General features: G+C 42.1%; 2 protein-coding genes across 3 annotated transcripts; one reads left to right on the top strand and one right to left on the bottom strand.

Moving 5' to 3' along the window:
- Positions 1–1818: 1818 nt before the first annotated feature.
- On the bottom strand, positions 1819–10596 carry synpo2la (synaptopodin 2-like a). Of its 2 annotated transcripts, none has more exons than XM_028423338.1 (4): positions 10167–10596; positions 7817–7968; positions 6893–7611; positions 1819–5488 (listed from the first exon to the last, which is right to left on the bottom strand). In XM_028423338.1, exons 1-4 carry the CDS (start codon positions 10227–10229, stop codon positions 2886–2888), a joined length of 3537 nt encoding a protein of 1178 aa, XP_028279139.1. In that variant the 5' UTR covers positions 10230–10596; the 3' UTR covers positions 1819–2885. The 2 variants fall into 2 exon arrangements, with proteins under 2 accessions (XP_028279139.1, XP_028279138.1); XM_028423337.1 differs by having other exon boundaries at positions 10172–10596.
- Positions 10597–11914: 1318 nt separating this feature from the next.
- On the top strand, positions 11915–20073 carry LOC114447641 (arylsulfatase I). The gene is made up of 4 exons (XM_028424029.1): positions 11915–11991; positions 17293–17643; positions 18040–18372; positions 18456–20073. The coding sequence occupies exons 1-4, from the start codon at positions 11915–11917 to the stop codon at positions 19528–19530; spliced, it is 1836 nt and encodes a 611-aa protein (XP_028279830.1). The 3' UTR covers positions 19531–20073.
- Positions 20074–22158: the final 2085 nt, after the last annotated feature.

Raw genomic sequence — 22158 nt, 5'->3', positions numbered from 1 at the left:
TGAAAAAGGTGTTAAGACAATGTTTATGTTACTGGAGCATTAGCCCCATGGAAACTACAGTACATCTTGAAATAGAAGCTTCCCAAAGGCTAGAAGACAGTTTTGTTTTATTTTTACTTGATCTGCTTTTAGTCGTTATATTAAGAGCTGTTTCTTAATTACAGTAGTGGCAAAAGTAATTTTCATTTTACATAAATAGCCATATATTTGAACAATCCTATTTATAGGTACCCTGTAAGATGGGAAGCTGGCAACAAAATGCCCTTCTGATTTTAACCACAGCACAGTGTCATAGCACCACCCAGTGGCAAATGACGACAGGAAACTAAATGAATACTTCAACGAACAGTGGTGTGCAAATGTTTAGCACCTGCAGAGCTTATATGAATTCACAGGCTCATCAAAACATGTGGCTAGACTTAATGACTTAACTCCACTTGGAAAGTTACTAAATGTCACATAGTAAAGCTAATTGATGCCTACGAAGCAATAGGATGGCTATAAAAAGATGTTGGCAAGCTTCTAACGCATAATTTTTCAGTTTGAAATGTCATTAATAAAAGTCAGTTATGAGGAAGATGTCCACAACTAGGAACAATGTTTGATAAAAACACATCTGCTTGCAACAAATGCAAAACCAAACCTGTCTCTGTAAATAGAAGCTGAAACTTGTAGTGGTCCTTGCAGACTGATGATTTCAAAGTTTCAGAACTGGAGTGATCCTAAATTGAACACTTAAAGACTCAGCTGTAAATATAATAGAGTTAGTAGGCTTCCCAGATTTAAAATCTCACAAATACTTTAACTGTTTTGTATTTTAAAAAGACTTGTCACTTCAAGAATGAAGATAGGTAGGTAGGTAGGTAAGACCCAACATAATTTGCATTTTTCTATAGGCCTACATTGATACTTACGTGCACTAAGGTGACAGCTGAGTGATATTAATATATGTATTTCTGTGCCTTCGGTAAAAGAATGTGGCCAGTGTATGAGGAAGAAAAGAGCAGGATCACACTCTGAACAACAGAGGGCAGTGTAAAATCACCCATGCCAGACAACTGAAGAACTTTCAGATCTAATTTTATTCCTCTAGAAATGTCTTGACCCTGAGTATAAACTTCTACTCAGCAAAAATGACAAACATTTCACACTTATTATTTTATCCAGCTACATTCAGAAACATATATATCCTACATATCAACATAAGTATATCCACATCAGCCTAGATTTTGGAGCCATGATATATAACAAGAAAAAGCTTAAAGAGAAATATGGTAGAAAAAAAACAAACAACAAAAGCATCTCTCAAGAATTCCATAGCTGAAAACAACATTTCTTTGTTTCTTACTTGTTTCTTTTAATATACCCAAACTTCCAATGTATTAATCCATTAAGTACTCAATCATTGTGAAACAAAAGACACCAGCTACATATCTGTGCTTGTTCTCACGAGCTTCTTAGCTTCACGTACAAACTTTACAGATCAAACTTCCCTGCCCACTCTCCTTTCATTTCTACAGGCTGTTAAATCAATCAGAAGCATTAGTTTTGTTACTTTTAATCATGACTATTTGTGGGAAACTTGAGCCCCATTTTGTAATCATGATTCATGACATTTCAGATAGATAGATAGATAGATAGATAGATAGATAGATAGATAGATAGATAGATAGATAGATAGATAGATAGATAGATATCCCTACACAGCCACACTCATTCCTTGAACCTTTTTTAAATGCTGGTGCCTCTCCATTCATCAACTTACCCTTGTATCCCTTTAGATCAAATAACAATTAAACAGAAAAAAATACACATTACTTCATGTGTCTTATTTGTTTAATAAAATGTACATAAACTTTGGTGTGCCAAAGTGACAACTAGCTGTGATATCCAGTGACAAGTGTACATTCAGTAACAGCCTGGGCGCTTGTTGAATGTTACTTGCACTAAAAAAAGTGGCATTTCTCTCAGGCTATAGTGAGCTGAGGAATTTGGCACAACCTCAAAAACACTTTGCAAGAGGAAACCTTGTTTTTTTGACAGTGAGCTAAGGTGTTTAAAACCACTTTTAATTGCATGGTCATGCATCATTTAAACTGTCAGATGAGAACATTAGATCACCATAGATTCCCATTGATAAGGCTATAAACAGTGGGTAAAAAAACACTTTGTACACATAATTTAGTAGGACAGGTAATGACAGCTAGACGTTCCAAGATAAAAGTCTTTATCAGCCCCTCTCTTGTCAGCATCACACGATATACATCTTCATTGAATTTATCCAATAGCTATTCAAGTTTCAAAGAATATTTCAGTACAGGCTCTGTTTAGATTTTGTTCTGCTAAGCAGGTAGAAGAGATCTCCAGAAGCCTTACACAAACCTCCCCCAGGACAGGCATATGGTAGACTATACAAGACACAATTTATGCTAATATACCTCATTGTTTTTGTCACTCTGTTACATGTACTGACAGCAAAATGAATGTAATAAGCGCATTATGAATAGCTAGCTCTGTAGGTATTTCTGTCTTGTATGTCTTTTTTGGGGTTTTTGTTCTTCATCACCTAATTTAACAAGTCAATTATTCTTTTTTGATTATTAATAATTGGATACGAGAATTGCCATCATATTTTCCAAAAGCATAATATCTTCAACCAACTATTTTATACCTGACGACATTCCTCAAAAACCACCATCCAAGCAGCTTCATCAGTTCTGGATTCCGAACTGATGAAGCTGCTTGGATGAGCTGCTTGGATGAGCAGTGAAACGTCTTCTAGAAAACTCTACAAGTCCAGACACCTTGCTTCAATCTTCTCTAGTTATCGCATCATATCCTGAAAAGTGCACGTGTGTGTTTGATACTGACTGATTCATTGCAGATCAGATTGCCCCTGGCCTCCAGACACGGGGCTGGACGCCTCCCTTAGTGGCAACAAAACGTGGTTTGGGTGCCTGAACTGGGTTAGACTTAAGTGGTGGCAAAGAGGCAAGGATACTGAGTTCAGGAGCACTCTGGAACTGCTTGGCTGTCTGAAGCCCAGTAGAGTATGATAGTGGAGTGTAAGGTGTTGGGGCTGCTGGGGGTACTAGGTTAGGAATTGGAGTGGCGGCAAATTTTGGGAGGCTGGGCAGTCCAACTGGGTGTGAGGCAGGTGAAGCTGGAGTCGGAGCACTGGCTGGTGGTGCTGTGAAAACAGGGGCTGAAGCTGGAGTGAAAGGAACAGGAGGTGGAGATGTCATGCCAGAATGAGTCAAACGTTCTCCAAGGGTTGTGGCTGAGCGAGGTGCAATGACTTTCGGAGACAGAGTAGGAGCTGACATGGGTGTAGGTGTTGAGAATCGCTTGATCTCATAGACACGAGCCGTTTTCATAGGGATCTGTCTCGGTGATGTTAATGAGCTGCCAACCATAGTGTAGTCACCCTGCTGCATCTGGTAAGAAGGCATGGCTGATAGATTAGCCGCACTGCCTCCATAGTTGAACATGGCAGAGTTGAGCTGATAGGGTTGCCTTCTCATGAAATCTAGAGCTTTGATGCCCTCTCTTTGGGAGCCCCCTCTACCCTTGTTTGCCTTGTTTGGATCTCTTTGAGGCCCTGTAGGAATAGAGGGGGCCAAGAGTGGATTGTATCCAATGGGCGGAGGTGCACGGACATTTGGTGAGTATTTCCATTGAGAGGGATGAGAGGAATTGAGGGAGGGGTCATGTGGTTGGGCTGCACTATATGTAGCCACTTCCTGTTGGTAAGAGGTCTCAGATGGGTTCTCCACTACATACATACCCATGCGGCTCTGCCTTCGGGCAAAGAGTTGGGCTCCCTTACCACCTGCCTGAAGAAACTGTGGGGTCTCTTGGATGACCCGAGGCTTGGGTGCCACTGGAGGAGGCATCCGCCCTGTTCCAGTCTCCCCACTTCTCTCTTCTTCTGCGCCATCATAGATAACCTCATTGGGTGGTTGGCCATATTTATATCGGGTGGATCTGTCATCTAGGTTCTGCACCATAGACAACAACTCAGGATTTGGGGAGTTCTTTTTGACATCAGGAACATTGAACATAGGTTTGACTTTGCCACTGCGACGTCGAGCCTCAAGTAAGATTCCTGTACGTCCTGTTGGACCAGGAACTGGAGTTGCAGCTACTGCCTCAGGCTGGGAAACCACAGACACTTGAGCCACAGGTGCTGAGGCAAATTGTGATGGCACTGCCTGAGCAACTGGCGGTTGGAGGGGGGTGATTTGTGAAACTAGGTCAACTGAGCCAGAGATCTGAGATACAGGAGGAACAGGGGTTGGAACCCCTTGTGTTTGTTGGGCAGGCAGTATTGCAGGTACAGACAAAGGTGCAACTGTTGCAAATGGAGCCTGATGAACAATAGTTGGTGGTGATGATTGCATTGTCTCTACAGAGGTATAATGGGCTGGAGGGTGGGAGGTAACTGGAGCTTCTGCTGTCAGGGCCAAGACACCTGGAATTGTGGAGGATGGTGGGGAGAACACTGGTTTAGGACCAGGGGGTAGCTGGTAAGGTAATGTTGTACTGCCTATTTCGGAGGCAGTGGAGAATGGTGGTGGCACAACAGCTGCTGAAGCAGGGCGTTGAGATGTCTTTGTGACTGATGGCCGGAACGTTACAGGGGCAGTAGCAGCTCGAATGCTGATAAATCCAGGGGTGAATGGACGTGCGGTTCTATTGAGAACATTACTCGTAGGTAGTTCTGGTAATGGTGTTTCAGCTGGTTCTGCAGGGCTCATCAAAACAGTCACTGAGGCAGTGGCTGGTTTGGGTGCCACAGGCGGAGGTGACATCACCATGCTTGCTGTGCTAACTGCAGAGTAGGGTAGATTGTCATTAGACATTGCATTAGCTGCACCACCAGCTGGACTTGATGTTTGAGATAATATTGGCTGTGTGGATGCAGGGCTTGGTGGTATAGTCTGCTGAGGTTGCCTTTGTGGTTGCATTTCAGGGTACAACTGACACATCTGCGGTTGCTCCTGGACATACGGAGGTGCCTGGGGTTGGGCAGCTTCCACCTTCTTGGCATGTTCAGCAACTCTCTTTCTCTGCTGCTCAAATAACTGGGCACCCTTGCCTGCAGTGTCACTTAGACCTGGACTTGGAGCATCTTCTGCTCCATCCCCACGACCTTCAGTGCCTGCAGTTGCCCTCTTCTCCAGCATATCCAGGTAGTCACTATCCCAAGTTGGGTCAGGAACTGCTGAGAATCCATCCTCATCAAACTCAGATTCACTGCCAGGAAATGCCCCATCTTCATCTCGTGAGTCTTCGCACATGTCCTCATCAACGCTACCAAAGCTGGTGAGAGTGTACTTCTTTGAGCGCTGTCTTCTCTTTTTAAACATTAGCACCCCTTTAGAGTGAGGGTTGGGGGCATCTGTCAACAGAGATGCGATTGTTCGACACTTGCTTTTGGCTTCCTTCACATGCTTGTCCTGCAGGTTATCCCCTCGGTTCAGTTCTGCAGGGGATGAAAGTCATAGCTATTAGAAAATTCTGCACAGTATTGTAACATAAATGCTACAGTCAGAGATGTACAAAATAAAGGTTTTAACCAAGAACTGATGCTGACATGAGCATCTAAACCTGTCCTGTGACCACCATGCCTTTAGCAGGCATCCATCTCTTAACTTGCCACAGAAGCACTTCTGGGAACATTCCTGGCAAGCCTTCAGCTTCTCACATTAGCTGGGGTGAAGGATAAATTTGCACATTATTAGGCTTATGTACCTTGATAGCTAACCTAAATAAAAATATGTGCAAGCTAGTGGAAAGTAGCATGTTGTAGGTGACTGGAAGGAGAACTTTGCACAGCAGCCATATTATATCCTGTAACTTGTTATGGTATTAAGGAGATTATCACAGGCAGCCTAATTTTGTTACCCTAATATGGACTGCCACATGAAGGGAGCTCTTAATTTGTCCAAGACAGGGTCCCTAAGTAGGACATTAGAATGTTAAACCTGCACTCTGTGATGGCAGGGGGGATTTACAGGAGTAAATTTATTAAAGTTCTTAAAACAGCCTGAGGACTATAAATAGCTCACCTCTGTCCTCTTGCTAGGCTTTTTATGGCTGATGGACAGGATGACAGGTTGTAGGCGAGAATACCACTTTAGCTGATGTAAGTCAAAGTGGTCAAAGTGGCAATCATTCTTCTGTTCGATTTTAGGTTTTTTAATATTATCATCCACAAACCTGTAAACTTTAATGTAGCTGGTAACAAATATGTAAATATAAATAAAAAGGACAGGAAGAGAAATGGATAGAGTGGGAATAGAAGGAGAGAGGGGAGCTGAGAAAATTGGAGTAATTTTGCTTTGCTACTTGATACCTAAAAGCAGCTGCGAATTCTTTTCAGTGCTCACAGATTGATCGCTGGGGTTTGTACACACATAAGTAGGAGTAAATATAGAAAACCATACTGACCATGCTCTGTTATTTTGACACCCACTGTCAACAACCAACCTCAAGTATGCTTAATGACTTTTGGTTCATCGTGCTAATTTACTTTGTTAAGGAGACAGTTGTGTTGTTGAAGAACCATATCAAGATAAAGACACAATCCTTAATCACTGCTGTACTATGCTTTAAATGTGGTCATTTGAATTTTTCTGGCATCAGTGGCACATAGACACACAATATTGTTTTATTCAGGGACCTGTTTAAGCTGGTTGGTCAGTTGATTGGATTTTCTTTTTACTTCAGTGACATATTTCTGTGCTGCAAGATAAATGGCACATTGAAATGATCTAAAGGCAAAGTAATTGTTTTATCTGTTTTCAGACCTTACAGCTTATATTATTTGAATCGTCAACTAACCTACAGTCTTCATCAAGAAATAGTCTTCTTCATCTGTACTTACTGGCTTGCTTGGCCTTTTCCATGTAGGTTGTTGTAAGCTCTTCATCAATGGGTTTATTCACAGGACCCACCATGGGCACAAGCTGGTTGCGGGAGCCCAGCATCAGAGCCTCCTTTGCCCTCTCAGGGGATACCAGTGGCACATTGGCTGGCTCTAGAAAGTCACAATCTTCCTCTTGCCCTACATCCCGTGGCCCTTGGTCATCTGCTGAGGAGATGATAGAGGAAGTCTCTGTGGATGTCTGAGAGGACCACATTCCTTGACCAGGAGGTTGGTAAATCACCTCTCTTCGTGCCACTCCAGGTAGTCCACCTCCTCCATCCCCATCTCCCCCACGGCCATCTAACAAACGTGGATAGACATGTGCATCTGGGGCACTGTCGTAGCCACTCATCTCTGATGTCTCCCCACCCTCAGGAGAGGTTCGTCCTGTTGGTTTTCCTGGATTGGAGTTGCTAGGGCTGCGGCGTTTCTGCCGACGCTGCCTCTCATAGCCTGCCACGTCGGCATCACTGTCAGTCTCACCATAGTAAGCCTCACTACCAGGCGGAGATGTTAGCCCACTGGTTAGTGAAGAGCGACTATGGTGGACCTCACGGACAGGTGCATGGTGGGGATGGGTGGGAGACATGGCTCGCAGAGCGGCACGGTACTCTTTGTCTATGCGGGGAGATGGGGCACGTGTCATAAGCACCACAGACTGAAAACCAGCAGGCGTCCTGAAAATAAGTAAAGAGTTTACTATATTGCAGACAAATGGGGATGTGGATTTCTAGATCTGGCTTGGATCAGCACAAGCATAGCATTTGGTTATACTGCTTGTCCAACATACTGTAAATACACTCTGAACTAATAATAAGATGTTTGTTTTCTTGATCCATTTGAATACATAGATTGTTCTTGCAAGTTTGTTGTTCATCTGACCTTTTGACCCGGATGTGTAATATGCCAGGGCAGCTATCGATAAGGTTCATGGCCTGGGCATGGGAGAGTGTTCCACATGGCTGATCATTGATGGACACCAACTCATCAGCTTCCCGCAATCCAGCTCTGCAGGCCTTACTGCGTTTACGCACCTGTACAAGTAAAGAAAGATAATATTTCAAAACTCATGCACAGACAAGTTATACAAATTTGATAGGTTAAATCAAAAATATATGTTCTGTTTTTAAGTATTTTGGGGCAAATCCTAAAAATTTTAAGGTCCTTCCGGAGACATCCTGGTCTCACAAATGCCTCAAGTTCCAATGAAGTCAGAGACATTTGCCACCATGTTTCTGTCAGGCATTCATATTTTTTTAATACTTTTTTATATATATCCCTGTTGAAGACTATCAGTTGTATTTAAGGTATACAGTTGTGCCTGCCTGGAAATTTCCATTTGTTTTTTATAGTTTTATTGGGACCACATCAAATATAACTCAAGGACAAGTCTACAGCATTGGTTTGGTTGTACAGTACTAAAAGAGGATGCCAGTAGTATTTTTTGTCTTTCTTCTCTGCTCTAGCATTTTCCTAGAATTGTGTGTTTACTCTTTCTAATGACAGATAGAAAATAAAAACCTGACAGGGCTGTACTGCTATCCTAGTTTGTGATAGTGACTGACAGAGACAGGGAGCAGATTTTGTCCTGACAGGCTGATCTTGCTGCGGACATATGCCACATATTACAGCTTGAGTGGAGCACTCTTACACACTTTAACAGGGAAATGCCAGCCAGCAGCCATCTTCATTTGGTGCTTTGCTATTTGTGCCTGAGGTCTGTCAGGACTGTGGCGTTTTGCCCACACTAAATTGCCTCAGGTCTCCACAAGCCATGTCAACACGTTGCATAATAAATTCACAGCAGGTGTTTGAAACTTCTCAAAGACGAGACTGCTGTGTTGATCATACTCAATGAAGGCTGAAGGCATGTATTAAACGAATGCTGAATGTTAGAATACAGGGATAGGGAACTGTTACTTTGGGGTCCTTAATTAGTTTTCTTTTTAGCTATTCTGGCTTGCCTGTAATGAAATCCCATGTCCCCATTTAGCTAAGCCTTTCAAAGTGGTCTGTGCCTGCCTACTGCACAGGATGTCAGCTAGACATTCATTAAGCCACCTTGTGGTAGCAAATCATAATAGCTGAAGCATCCTTACATACTCGCATACGTATACACTGCATGTACTCATTCAAAAATGCACAGTCATATAAATAAACACATTAACATGAACATGCAGGCACACCGGCTCTTTCATGGAAGCCTAACATGGCTCCACCTGTTATGGACAATATAGAACAAGACCTGACAGGATTATGCCTTGCTTCTCTCAAGGGTAAAGGAGCACACTGTTTTCGATGGTCAGACAGAAACGGCTTTCTTCAAAATTCCCATACAACTATTCTACATTAATCAATTATGTAGCCAACGTCTCCAAGAGGAGGTGTTGATTACTTATTTTTAGGACAAAGTGACTGTAAAACATGACTTCTATTGTGTATTTATTTGTGTATTATGCATATATGTATTCATGATGCAGTATGCAGTAAATAGGTGCACGGTTCTTTCTCTTGTGCAAAGTTTTTCAAACCCATTTCCCATTTGTATTTGTTCACATAATATTTTTTATTATGTGAATTATATTAATTGGCTGAGTTTAATAACAGAATACATTTTGCTGGTTTCTATCACATGGTCACTAATAAACAAGTCATGTGGTACCTGATCAGAAAGTACATGCAATATAAAAGTTGGTTTTAGGATGGTTAATGAGTTTAATCTTTGAGTACTGAGCTGAAACACACACCTTTGGCTGACCTCGTGACCTGCGGCTTCTCAACTATAAATAGCCACCTTAAAAAAGTACTTTTGCACAGTCGACAATTATTGAAAGGGTGTGTGCATTCATGGGTTTGTGGGTTCTGTGTGAAAATGTATGAATGTATGTAATGTATGTTCAAATGTACTAAACTGAACTATCACATCCAAAAGTCCAATTTCTCTGTAAGAAAATTACAAAATAAAAAAAGTTGATCCAAGTTTCTTGTAAGGTGTAAAATTTGGACATACACGCTCCAAAATTTTTAAACAAACTGGGTGGCTTCATATGAAAAAACATTCATCACTAAATCTCTGCATGAAACTCTTTCATGAACAAAATAAAGACTCCAAACCAACCTGCACTGCAGCCAGAAATTACTTTAAACTTTGTTCACAACATTTAACACAGTTCTTTACTTTCCAGTACATTTATGAAACACTGGTTCCTGTCCCAACTGCTGAATGACCCACCTTACCTTGGCCACCTGGAGTGGTTTCTGATGTTCGATGCCTCCCTGAAGACGAAACCCCCATGGTCCTCCTCCGGACAATGTAATTATGACTTCCTCTGCAACCATTTTTTTGATGTCTGTCTTCTTTTTTTAACGTTTCTTCTTTTTTTGTGGCTAAATCCGTTCTTCTTTTTGTTTCGTTTTTTTTTAATTCACTCAGGGAGACCCCCTCAGTGTGTTGGCCCCATGGTCAGCAGTCAGGCCCCCTTCAGAGAGCTCTGACCTGCTCTTCTCCTACCACACTGTCCGGGCACTAACTTCCTTCTGATCTCTGAGGCTGACACTTACACCTGAACACACACATGTACACACACACTTCTGTCTATCCACCCATACCCAGAGTGGGTCAAGCTTCATTGCCAGAGAGAGGGAGAAGGAGAGAGAAATATGGTGGGAGGGGGGTCTGTGTCTGCTTACACTGAGGAATGCCTGCACCAACAGAACGAGGGGAGGGTCCAGCGCAACACTTGCCCTGTCACTCAGACCTGTGCCACTGGGTTGCTGATAGCCCTCCAAAAATAGGACACATGGTGGGGCCATCACCTTCACTGCTTTGCCTACTTCTCTGCAGACCCAGACAAAGTTAACATTCAGAACACCCAAATGGCAGTATGTCATATCTGGAATTGAGGTCATTAGTAACCTTTAGTAGGGTCACAGCCAGACTCAGATCTCATGGCTAAGACTCACCATGATAGGACACACCACTCCACTAATTACTTTCAAATCCACTGTGATTTACTCTGACAGTTTCTGATTAAAATCAACATGTAGACAACGAGCAGCTGAGTGCTGGTGCTGGTAAATGGTTTACTACTGATGCTGCTCTTAAGCTGGAGACATTCCAGGCTGTCATCATAAAGCATATGGAATACTTGTGCAAACTGCACTAAAATATGTCTTAACAACAATTTCCAGTGTTTATTGAATGTCAAATGCTGTTTGAACAGACGTGAAAGTAATAGAAAACCAAATGTCATTTATATAACATTTTGGAATGCATCAATGGATCCAAGCTCAGATTCTGTAACAATTACATCCAACATTTTTACACCTAAAAACCTTTGAGTGTGTTGACAGATCTGGAGAGGCAGAACAAAGACACACAGAAACCAGATGAAGAGTCTACAGCCCTCCACAGCAGCTCTGTGAAGCTGTACTTACGCAGCAGTGATGTTAACTCATTAACAAACATATTAACTAATCAGCAAGTTGGAATGTTCATTTTGTCCATGTCACTTCAGGGTGTTGACGTGCAGCTCCTAATTAAAAATAATTACAAAGATCAAGTGCATATTTTTAGACATTTTAGGGGCACTTTGGATTTCTTTTGAGAGATAGATGTCATCAAATGTCAGAAAACATCCACACAAGTTTTATTGCTAACTGAGAACACATATAGTTGCTCTGTCAAGGAAATAAATGATTATAATTGAATAATCAGTTAGACTTCAATTTCTCCACATTGTTTCCTTCATTCTCCTCGCTTTTCAAGTTCCCTAAGACTTCATCTAATGTCAAGCTACATTGAGCACTGGGGAAAAAAATTGAAAAATGACAAACACAGAAAGTCTCAGTGGATGTCAACTTGTCTAAGCTAATTGTATTTCCTTTGGCACACTGGCCTTTAAACCTGTTGATAGAGACTGAATGATCCCCATGCTAGAAAGGCAACACCGCTACAATCAATGCAGCAGGAGGTTACCAATGATAGCTGCTCCCTTTGGCAGCCATACTCTGCAGCTGTCTCCAGACCTCAGGATAGTAACCAAGATCAGTCCTGGGTCAGACACTCAGAAAAAAAAAAACGTCACCCGCTCTTCCAGGCGACAGAGTCAGATCAAACAAACACTGCAGTTGAGACAAATTTAAATCACACTGATACTACAATTCCAATATTTGTTTGTTTTTACACAAGCCAATAAAGTATTTAAATATACAGTGCTTGAAGAGTAATTGATCAGTTGTACCAATTACTCCACCTAGTGGTTAAAAGTAGGTTGATTGTTGAACAATACACAGCACTGTAGTTTTGCCTTAGGCCCTTAAAAGACAGGAAGAGGCTGTCTTTTTTACTTATCCTGTGGCTCTGCATGGTTTTGTATTCCATATGCTGTGTGTAGCAAAATAGTTTAAAATGATGTGAGATAGTGAAGCAAGCATATGAGGATTGTAGCATTATAACCCAGGCAACAGAAGAACTGTGTGCCTTTTTTCTCTGAGGACATGGGAGGACCTTTAAGTGGGGTGACAGCTTTGCCCCTCTCATGTTCCTCTACCGATAATTAATTTGTGTCTCTCCTTTATAGTTGTTTTTCTTTCATGTCTTTACACAGAGCAAAATGTGTTAGACATTTTCTCTGTTCTCCTGTTCTCATTTTTCTATCTAATGGCTCCTCTGTTGGGCCAACTTGCCTTCCCATGAAGACTTTGACAGACATATTTGTTGAGCAGCAGCAGGCACAGACTCTGTGCCCTTTAACTGTGGCTTCTGTGCCAGGATGGCAGATACTGCCAACACACTTCTGCCAGCCCTGCCCCCTGGCTCAAATGAGGTGAAAATGAGACTGTCATACTAATAAACATGACGTAAACTGGGCTTTCAGTTAGCAATGCACCAAGTGAGGACAGAGATTATTCTAAACATGTATGTAACTCTAGGCAGTAATTGAAGGGGGTAGTAGGTATTTTAAAATGCAAACATTAAAACTTGCTTCCAAATGCATGCAGCTTTCAACCTGTGCATATTAGAAATGTATTCGAAGATGAACTTTATTTTCACAGAGTAGCTTTAAGGACATATTGTTCTGAACATTGTATTTTAACCTTTTGGGAAACACGTTTTATATGACCCTGAAGAGTTTAACATTTTAAAATGTCAAGTTAAAAGCTGAGTTTTCCCTTTGAAGGTCTAATTTTGACATTTTACAAGAAAATTAGGAGGTCTGTAATTTTATATTCTGTACAGAATTGATTTGACTATTTAATCAACTTTGTTTAAATTGTTAAAATTTAAATTCTGTCCTAATGATATAGTTGAAATTTCTTTCTTTCTTTACTAGTTCAATAATGACGAGTATTCAGTGATCACACAGTTTAATGTTTATGTAAATTGTATTTAAATTAATGGGAGGTGTCCTTTTAATTTAATCTGTGAGATTAAGACATTATTATTATTGCTCTCACTGACTGACTTTTTGTCTTGGTCTTCAACCTCTATTTCCCCCTCATGTGCTGAACTCCTGACCTCAGTTTGTGATCTCTCATAGGACTCCCACTGTTTTGGGAGAGATGAGTCCTGTGGCATCTGCCTCATGACATAGATGCGATGTTACGCCAGGTGGCCCTTCATAACCTCTGTGTCCTGTCACCAGTGAGTCACCCACACAAACATAGACACACACCTCTGAATACATACAAAACAACGGTGTAGACCATCTGTCTAAAAAATATGTTATTCAACAGGCCTTTCTAAATAAACCCAGAAGACACAGTCAAGGTAACAGTTCCCTTAACATGTTGCTATGCTGGTCATAACCTGTTCCTCCCTACTGTGCTACACCAACCAGTGCATAAGCACTGTGCAGTTGGTGTAGCACTGTGTTTATATATTACATTTTTTTATATGTACTCTAAGACCGCTTAAGGCATTTTACCCATTACACAACTGCTCCCTAATCACCCATCCATCCATTTTCTAATCCACTTTGTCCTGTCTAGGGTCAGAGGGGTGCTGGAGCCTGTTCCAGCTATTAGTGAGCAAGAGTACAGTCTGGACAAGGCGCCAGTCTATCACAGGGCTAACAAGTCACACTCGCACTCCCCCTATAGCCAGTTTAGAATCCCCAGTCTTTGGAATGTGGGAGAAAACATGCAAACTCCACAAAGACAGGCCCTAGCCAGATTTGAACCAGGAACATTCTTGTTGACAGACAGACAGATCCCTCCGGGGAAAAAAAGTGGAAAAATATCACTCTGTTGATGGTGCTGGACGAACAATGAAGAAATCACTAACGGTTTTGCCTGACTATGATTTTGTTAGTTACTAATTTGTTGTTTCCACTTCCTGCCCTCTGAATGATTACTCCTAAAATCCTCATGGTGGCACTCTCTTGCTGGCTGTATCTCATACATATGTGTATGTGCACACAGTGAGCTTGTATAACCCCTTTTAATTTTGATGAGTCAAAACCAGCATTCACTCTCCTAGGGGGAAATGACTGATAGGATGCAGCAGCCTGGCTGAGGAAGTACTTTAAAGAGGAGGAAGACGCGGAAGAAAAGTTAACTTTAGTTTGTGAATTTGACACCAGAAAGGCCACCAGTATCCTCTGTGTGGGTGGTTTGTTTGATGTGATGGCCCTGTGTGGACCCCATCACCTCAGCCTCATCTTGTCAATCCATCACAGAAGGAGGGGAAAAGGGAGTGGATGGAATATCAGGCTGGAAGATGATCCTTGAGTATTTGAGGAGCAGTGCAACCAGGATCTCTTTGAGTGTCAACCTTTTGGGCTCTAGGCACTGACATATTTGTGTCATGTCTCAGACTCAGATGTCTGGACTTTGTTGATAGAATCAGCAATTGCGTATCCATTTACCTAAATGTGTTAAAACACACACACAGTCAGGATTATCAGCTGGTATTACAGTTGGTTATTTGAACCACTGGTCCAGACTGAGACAATTGGAGGATGAAGCCTATTGACGGTTGTGATCCCCTGACTTTTTGTCTGGCAGACTGACAATGATGGCATTTACTGAAATATCATCAATCGTATAATATATGGATTGCCAGTTGGCACAGATATTCATGGTGCCCAAGCATTGAACCCATGACACAAGTGACCCCCTGACTTTTCCACAAGCGCCAGCAGAGCATACTTTTTCCTTATCGCAGGAAATATTTCTAAATGTAGCAGAAAGCCTGGCACAGGCAGCTAAGCCAGCTGAAGACCACATCTGTACTGCATCACAATAACATGAAATCATTTGAATGACTGTTGTCATGATCAGGTTAGGATCAGCTTGCCACATTATTATCATTTTAGCTGATACCCATATGACAATCTTGCTCTTACCTGGAACCACATTTCTATTAGTTCGTTTGTTTGTTTTTCTATATTTACATGAAATGGATCTTGTGTTTTTGTTTGTTTGTTTGAACTTAGCAGTTCATCAATATTAATATGTTTTTTTTCTTCACCATAACTACTAACATAAGAGGTCAGCTTAAGTTAGTTGTAAGTTAACTGTTAATTGGTCAAGATACAGAGAGCCCAGTAACTTGTAGTTGATCCCCTGAGGGATCTGCCTAATCCACACATAAATCAGTGCATATAAAGAGATTTAAATTTGAAGTACTAAATTTACCACACACACACACCTTAAAACTAGCTCTAACAGAGTGACTCCAAATTGAGTGAGTCACTTATTTGTCTTCATGAATAAATCACACCCACCCCCATCCCTTCTACTCTGCACCACTGCCTTTTTGCCTTTTCCAAAACACAGCCGCACACAGACTCACACACACATTAACATGTAAACAGACCGGTGTTGTGTTTTTTAGCTCCTTTTACCCACATTTCAACTTCCTATTTGTTGTGCATTATTATTTGTATTTTTGGCATTAAAATTGATAACACTCTTCTACGTTGTTGTAGAAAAATTCCACTTAAAAACTGAGCCCACTTTACATTATTTTTTAATCTTTATTCTATTTTTGGCACCTACTTTTTATCATTGTAGGTCTGTGAAATATACTTCTGCAGACCACAGTATTTACAACAGAATCTTTAACGCGCCTTTTATCTAGTACCATCACTTTACATCCCCTCAGACAGTTGAAGGAAAAGTACAATCCCATGCTCCCTCTCTCTCTCAAGAAGACATTTGTCACTTTGCATTTTTACAGCCCACCTCCATGTCCTCCCCTTCTCAGCAGTAAAACAGAGTTCATGTCTCCCTGCATTTCCCGGAGGCAATCTGATGGCTACACCCAGAGACCCCAACATAAATACACAGCAAGACAAAGTGACTGCTCCTTTTATGCCACTTTGTTTATGTTGAACTTGCTCCTCTTAGACAGTGAAGCTTTCTCATCCCCTACTGCTTTTCTCCCTTCCTGCATTAGTTTATATTTCCCTTTCATTGCCTTGTCTTTGCCAGCATCATTCTTACCTCAGCATCATCTTCCTCAGTCCCCAACACACACCACACACTTACCGTAAGCAAAAGGCCTGTGAAATTTCCCACAGGGTGAGGCAACATGAGTTTGCTTCTACAACGTAGGAAATGGACTCGTATCTGAGGCATTGATTTCCTCTCAGCATTATGGGAAGGAGATGGCAGTGAGGTGAAGGCTAAGAGCTGCACGGTCGATACACATTCACATCACAACATGCCGGATATTTCTCTGTACTCAGGTTTCAATGCCCCAGCACAGGTGGTAATGTCATCAGATTGCTCTATTAATTGAGCCGTATAGAGCAATGAAAGAAAAATGTTATTTGATTTTCATTAATGATTTATAGTATACTTTAAAATATGCAGTACAAGCAATAACAGTGATGTTAAATGGTCAAAAGGACTTTAATATCACTGGCAGTAATAGTAATTATGATAATACAGATTGATTTAGTAGACATGAGATAGTCTTGTTTTTTAACAGGTTGCAAAATGTGTTCTCTTTAGCTCTTTTATTTCATCATGTAACAGTTGTAATTCTTTGCCATTCTTCTTCTTCTGTTGCAAACAATAGTTTTTCCTCTTGATGATAGGCTGGATACTGAATTGTTTCAGTTTCCCAGCCATCTTACGAGGCGCCAGCACCTACAGAGGAATGTAGCAAGGTCCTGCAAAAACTGCTTCACACTCACCTCTGCCAACTGACAGAGAGACAGCAGTTTCTCTCCACCCACCACAGCAGCTGGCACCAGCTCAGCTCACAAAACCAAGAATAAGCTCCAGAAACGACGAGATCTCCTTCTTAATGGACAGATAAGACCTTTTTAGGCGAGCCTCTGGGAACTACATCTCTGCCCAATCCTGCAGACGTGATTCAGATTGAAATTTACTGACTGCAGACAAAATCAGACATCAGTAGACATTAGCTGCAGAGCGTTGCTGGAGATGAGGGAAAGAATCTGCTCTGTGTTTATCCTTGTGATTGGTGTGACCTTGCTCTGTGGCCTCGGATGCTTGGGCACGCACAAGTCCAAGGATGATGGTGTGCATACAGAAGAGGTGGAAAGGCCAAGGCAGCCTCATCTTATCTTTATCATGGTGGATGATCAGGGCTTTGGAGATATTGGCTACCATGGCTCCGACATCCACACTCCTGTGTTGGACCAGCTTGCAGCAGAGGGGGTCAAACTTGAAAATTATTATGTCCAGCCTATCTGCTCACCCTCTCGCAGTCAGCTCATGACCGGGCGGTAAGTTTCATCATTACATTGTAATTCAGTTGGTATTTGTTTTTGCAGCATCTGTTCTCAGATTATGTCAAGTGCAGCACTAATAGGCTTTTGTTCTGTGTCATATTTATGGGGCAAAGTAGAACAAACAAGGCCAGAAAAATAACCATGTACAGTATCATACTGTATAATATATGAAGCAGCAAAGACTGCGTGTTACTTCCCAGCTGTCTTATTTTCAGGGCAAATCAACGTTTAGTGGCATTTTGCAGGCTGACACAAAACATACACAGTATACAACAAAAAATATTTGTCTCTTATTTGACAGAATAATTAATTGAAGATGATTCAATACCTGGGTTTGATTGTGTGTAATGATACTAAAATACCACTCTCTCCCATACTCTGCCCTGTCAGCTACCAAATTCACACAGGACTCCAGCATTCAATCATCCGACCACGTCAACCCCTCTGCCTGCCCTCAGACATCCCCACCCTACCCGAGCTTCTTGTTGAAGCTGGATATACCACACACATGGTGGGTAAATGGCATCTAGGCTTCTGCAGGCCAAGCTGCCTGCCCACTGGACGTGGATTTCAGAGTTTCCTTGGCACACTAACTGGCAGTGGAGACCACTTCTCCTATCAGAGCTGTGACGGGGCTGAAGCTTGTGGATTTGACCTGCATGATGGAGAAAGGCCTGCCTGGGAGATGACTGGGAACTATTCTACACTGCTTTACATAGAGAGGTGAGAACCAAGCTAAAACCAAAAAGGTAAAATGCAATATTCCCATTTTTTAATCCAAATATTTTTTCTTTTAATCCCACTAGAGTGAAACAGATACTGCAGAGCCATGACCCCCATACACCTCTCTTCCTCTATCTCTCCCTTCAGGCTGCCCATACCCCTCTGCAGGTTCCAGACCATTTTCTCAACCACAATGATTTCCAAAGCAATCGCCTCAGGCGCCACTATGCAGGCATGCTAAATTGCCTGGACAATTCGATTGGACAAGTAGTCCAGCAACTGAAGTCTAGTGGGTTCTATCAAAACTCCATACTGATCTACTCTTCTGATAATGGTGGACAGCCACTTTTTGGCGGGAGTAACTGGCCACTAAGAGGTGGCAAAGGAACATACTGGGAAGGTGGCATTCGGGCTGTGGGCTTTGTCCACAGCCCCCTACTGAAGAGAAAGGGTGTTGTAAGCAGAGCACTGATCCATGTCTCTGACTGGTATCCCACATTACTGGGGCTTGCTGGGACCCTGCGGACCCACATTGGTCTTGATGGTCACAATGTGTGGGGCAGCATCAGCGAGGGTCTGCCCTGTCCTCGCACTGAAATCCTTTTCAACATTGACCCAGTGTCCAGAAAGCCTGGGGAGCCATACCACAAGGCGATGGTACTCAATGGCTTTGGGATCTGGGACACAGCTGTCAGGGCCGCATTACGGGCTGGTGACTGGAAGCTACTGACAGGAAATGTAGGCGATGGGGACTGGATTCCACCACAGGCTCTCCCTGGTGGGCCAGATCGGTGGCAGAAACTGGAGAAGCGGCGCAATGAGCTAGGAAAGTCTGTGTGGCTGTTTAATGTCAGCTCTGACCCTTATGAGAGAACTGACTTGGCAGAAGCTCGTCCAGAGGTAGTGAAACACCTGTTGACCAGGCTGGCAGAGTATAACCAGACAGCTGTGATGGCCAGGAATCCACCAGATGATCCTATGGCTGACCCAGAGCTCCATGGAGGCGTGTGGACGCCTTGGTTGGGTCTGGAGGGGGATACTGAAGAGGATGATGGCAGGAGAGAAAGGATGATGAAGATTAAGCACTGCAAATTATGCAAACTAAAAGCCCTCTTCAAGAAGGTGGGGTCACGCCTGCAGAGAAACACCTTGTTCTGAATACCTTCAAGTATCCCTAATTAGACTGAAGGACTTGGTATGCTTTAAATGAGCTTGGAAATACAAAGGTGGGCAAAATGCTTGCCATCAAAAACACAAGTGACAAATGTATTAAATAAAACACATAGCTGCAGTCAGCCATCAGGTAGAATCTCAAACAATATGCTAAGTGACACTTTAAATATGAGGAAGTGAACTAGAAAGAACACAGACAAACAACAACACAAACCAGCAGAAAAAGACATCCAGGTCAGATAGGCAAGATAGAGGCACAATCAAATACTGAAGGTCGGCAGATAAACAGGCAGCCTGATAGACAAAGCAGACAGGGCTGTGCGGCTGGCTGAGCAAGCTGACTCACTCACTGTCCTGCGGCCAGGCTGCAGCAGGGAGACTGTGGGCTGTCGCTGGACAGAATAGAGAGCAATGTGTGTGTCACTGTGCATGTATTCATGACTAGTTTGATTAATACAGAAAGATATAGAGTGGGTGCATGTGGAAGTGAGGTCTGTAGTGACCTCTCGATGTCTCATCTCTTAAGCATCCAAGAGGACCCTTTAAGGATGACACAAAGACACCCACAGGGGTTGTTTTTAACAAATGTCACCTTAATCTTTTGTTCTTTGTTGTCCTTTGAAAACCTCTGACCACCACACAATGTCCAGTGCTGCAGTAGTGACTATTCAACAAAGCCTCAATAGGTCAGATTAGTCTTTACTGAACAACAAATTACTTAATTTGTCTACTGTTATAAAAATGCTGCAAAATGAATCTAAATAAAATCATAAAGGAAAAGAAACAGTGTTAATGAGTCATTACTATAATCTCTACAGAAAGAGATTATTTTGGAGTTGCCTCCACATACAATGTGGTATATACTTACTGGAGCAATTGTCAGAAAATAGATTCCTAGAGAAAACATTTGGACCCCATAGATAACAGAAAATGTCAGAAAAAGAATGGTTAGCTGCCAACTGAAAGTAAAAGACTTTTGTTGTAGGATTCATGTTTTGAAATGATTTACACAGTTAATTATGACACTTTGCAAGCTTAATTATGAGCTTTCCAATAATGTAAAAACAGGCCAATGCCATTCAAAGTACAGGACTTTTTTCAGCATGAATTTGGTGTTAAGGGTTAAATGAGCACTGAGTTTGTATATAAAGGTCTTTGCAGTTCTTGGTAAATATTACTGCGTATAAGTAATGAATCTTCTATTGCTCCAGACCAAAGATGAGTCATTTACATTTGCTGCTCCTTGCATAATAGCACAGGAGTAACAAATCTCCCAGGTGGGGCAAGACTCACCATCATAGCAAAGCAAATGTCAGGGAAGGTTGTTACACATCATGGGAGAGGTTCGCCTTGTAACACATATTTAACTGAGAAAGGTTTTAACCCAAATATTTTGCTTAATTCCAAACAAAAACAATGTTTGTTGCCTACGTCCAACCAAACAGCAACGGGAAATCAAAGCAGGCTGATAAAGAAAAATGGCCCCAAATGGCCCTTTAGACTACTGCAGGCAGTTGTACATGTCATTTTGGGACCCTTTGATAATCGACCTGGTTTTTATGTAAGTGTTGAAAAAAAAGACATTTAAGGTTCAGATTTGATGTGGATGTGCGTATGGGTGTGTGCGTGCATGCGTGTGTGTGTGCTTGCGTTTATGTGTATAGAGTTTCTGGGCTCGAGTGTCAGTTGCGATCCCACACACAGTAGCAACAGTGCTTTAGATTCTCCCCAGTGGCCTGATAATGAATATTCAACTGTCCTTCTCCACCATCTCTTCCCCCTCTGGTCAACCCTCACACTCGCCTCCCCCTCCTCCTCCTCTTCCCTCTGTCACCATCTCTCCCTCTTCCTTTTATCCCTAAGCTCTCTGCTCTTTCTTCTCTTTCTCTCTGCAAACCACACTCCTTGTCTTTCTTTTTTTTGCTTCTCATCCTACTCAGTTGTTCGTGCTCATTTAGAAGATCGAGTTAGAAGTATTAGCCGAGCTCTGTGGCGTACAGTGAAATGAAAAGAGTGGGAGGAGGGAAGAGAGTTCCTCGGAGGCTGCAGGGGGCTGTCGTCGTGTCTGAAATGCTTGTAGATCAGATTAAAAAGTCTTGTTTAGTTTGCATACACATATATACAGTGAAAGGATAAGGCTGCACATATTTTATATTTTGTTAACGGTGACATAGTGATTCTGACCTCCCCACGCTGTCTTTGGCTCTCAACCCCAAGATCACTGGTTCCCACAAAATATAGAAATAGTCCGAAAACATTTACTTTTCAACAAACGGTTTGACCCCTTCTTTGAAGGTCTTGAAAGAACCTGCTCTGTGCCAAGATACCATTGTGATATTCATGTTAATGGTGTAATGACAGTGACTATAGTGACCAGAGTGTTATGAACCTTTTTATAGCTTAATGTGTATTGTATAATTATGCCTTTGTGTTTCTGCATTTTATTCAAGGATGAGAGGAGGAGTCCCAGATCAGGTTAGGTTAGCTGTGCATTTGCATTGATTCAACTTTAGAGCTGCTTTGGCCTCTTCATTTTTTCAACAACAAGAAGGCGAGAAAACATACAGGAAGTGGTTTTACAAAAAAAAGCAACAGAGAGTCCTCTGCAAAGTT

This window comes from Parambassis ranga, chromosome 15, assembly GCF_900634625.1.
Source record: "Parambassis ranga chromosome 15, fParRan2.1, whole genome shotgun sequence".
Classification (NCBI taxonomy): Eukaryota; Metazoa; Chordata; class Actinopteri; family Ambassidae; genus Parambassis; species Parambassis ranga.
Note: the sequence above shows the minus strand (reverse complement) of the source record. Positions and strands in the feature narration are given on the sequence as shown.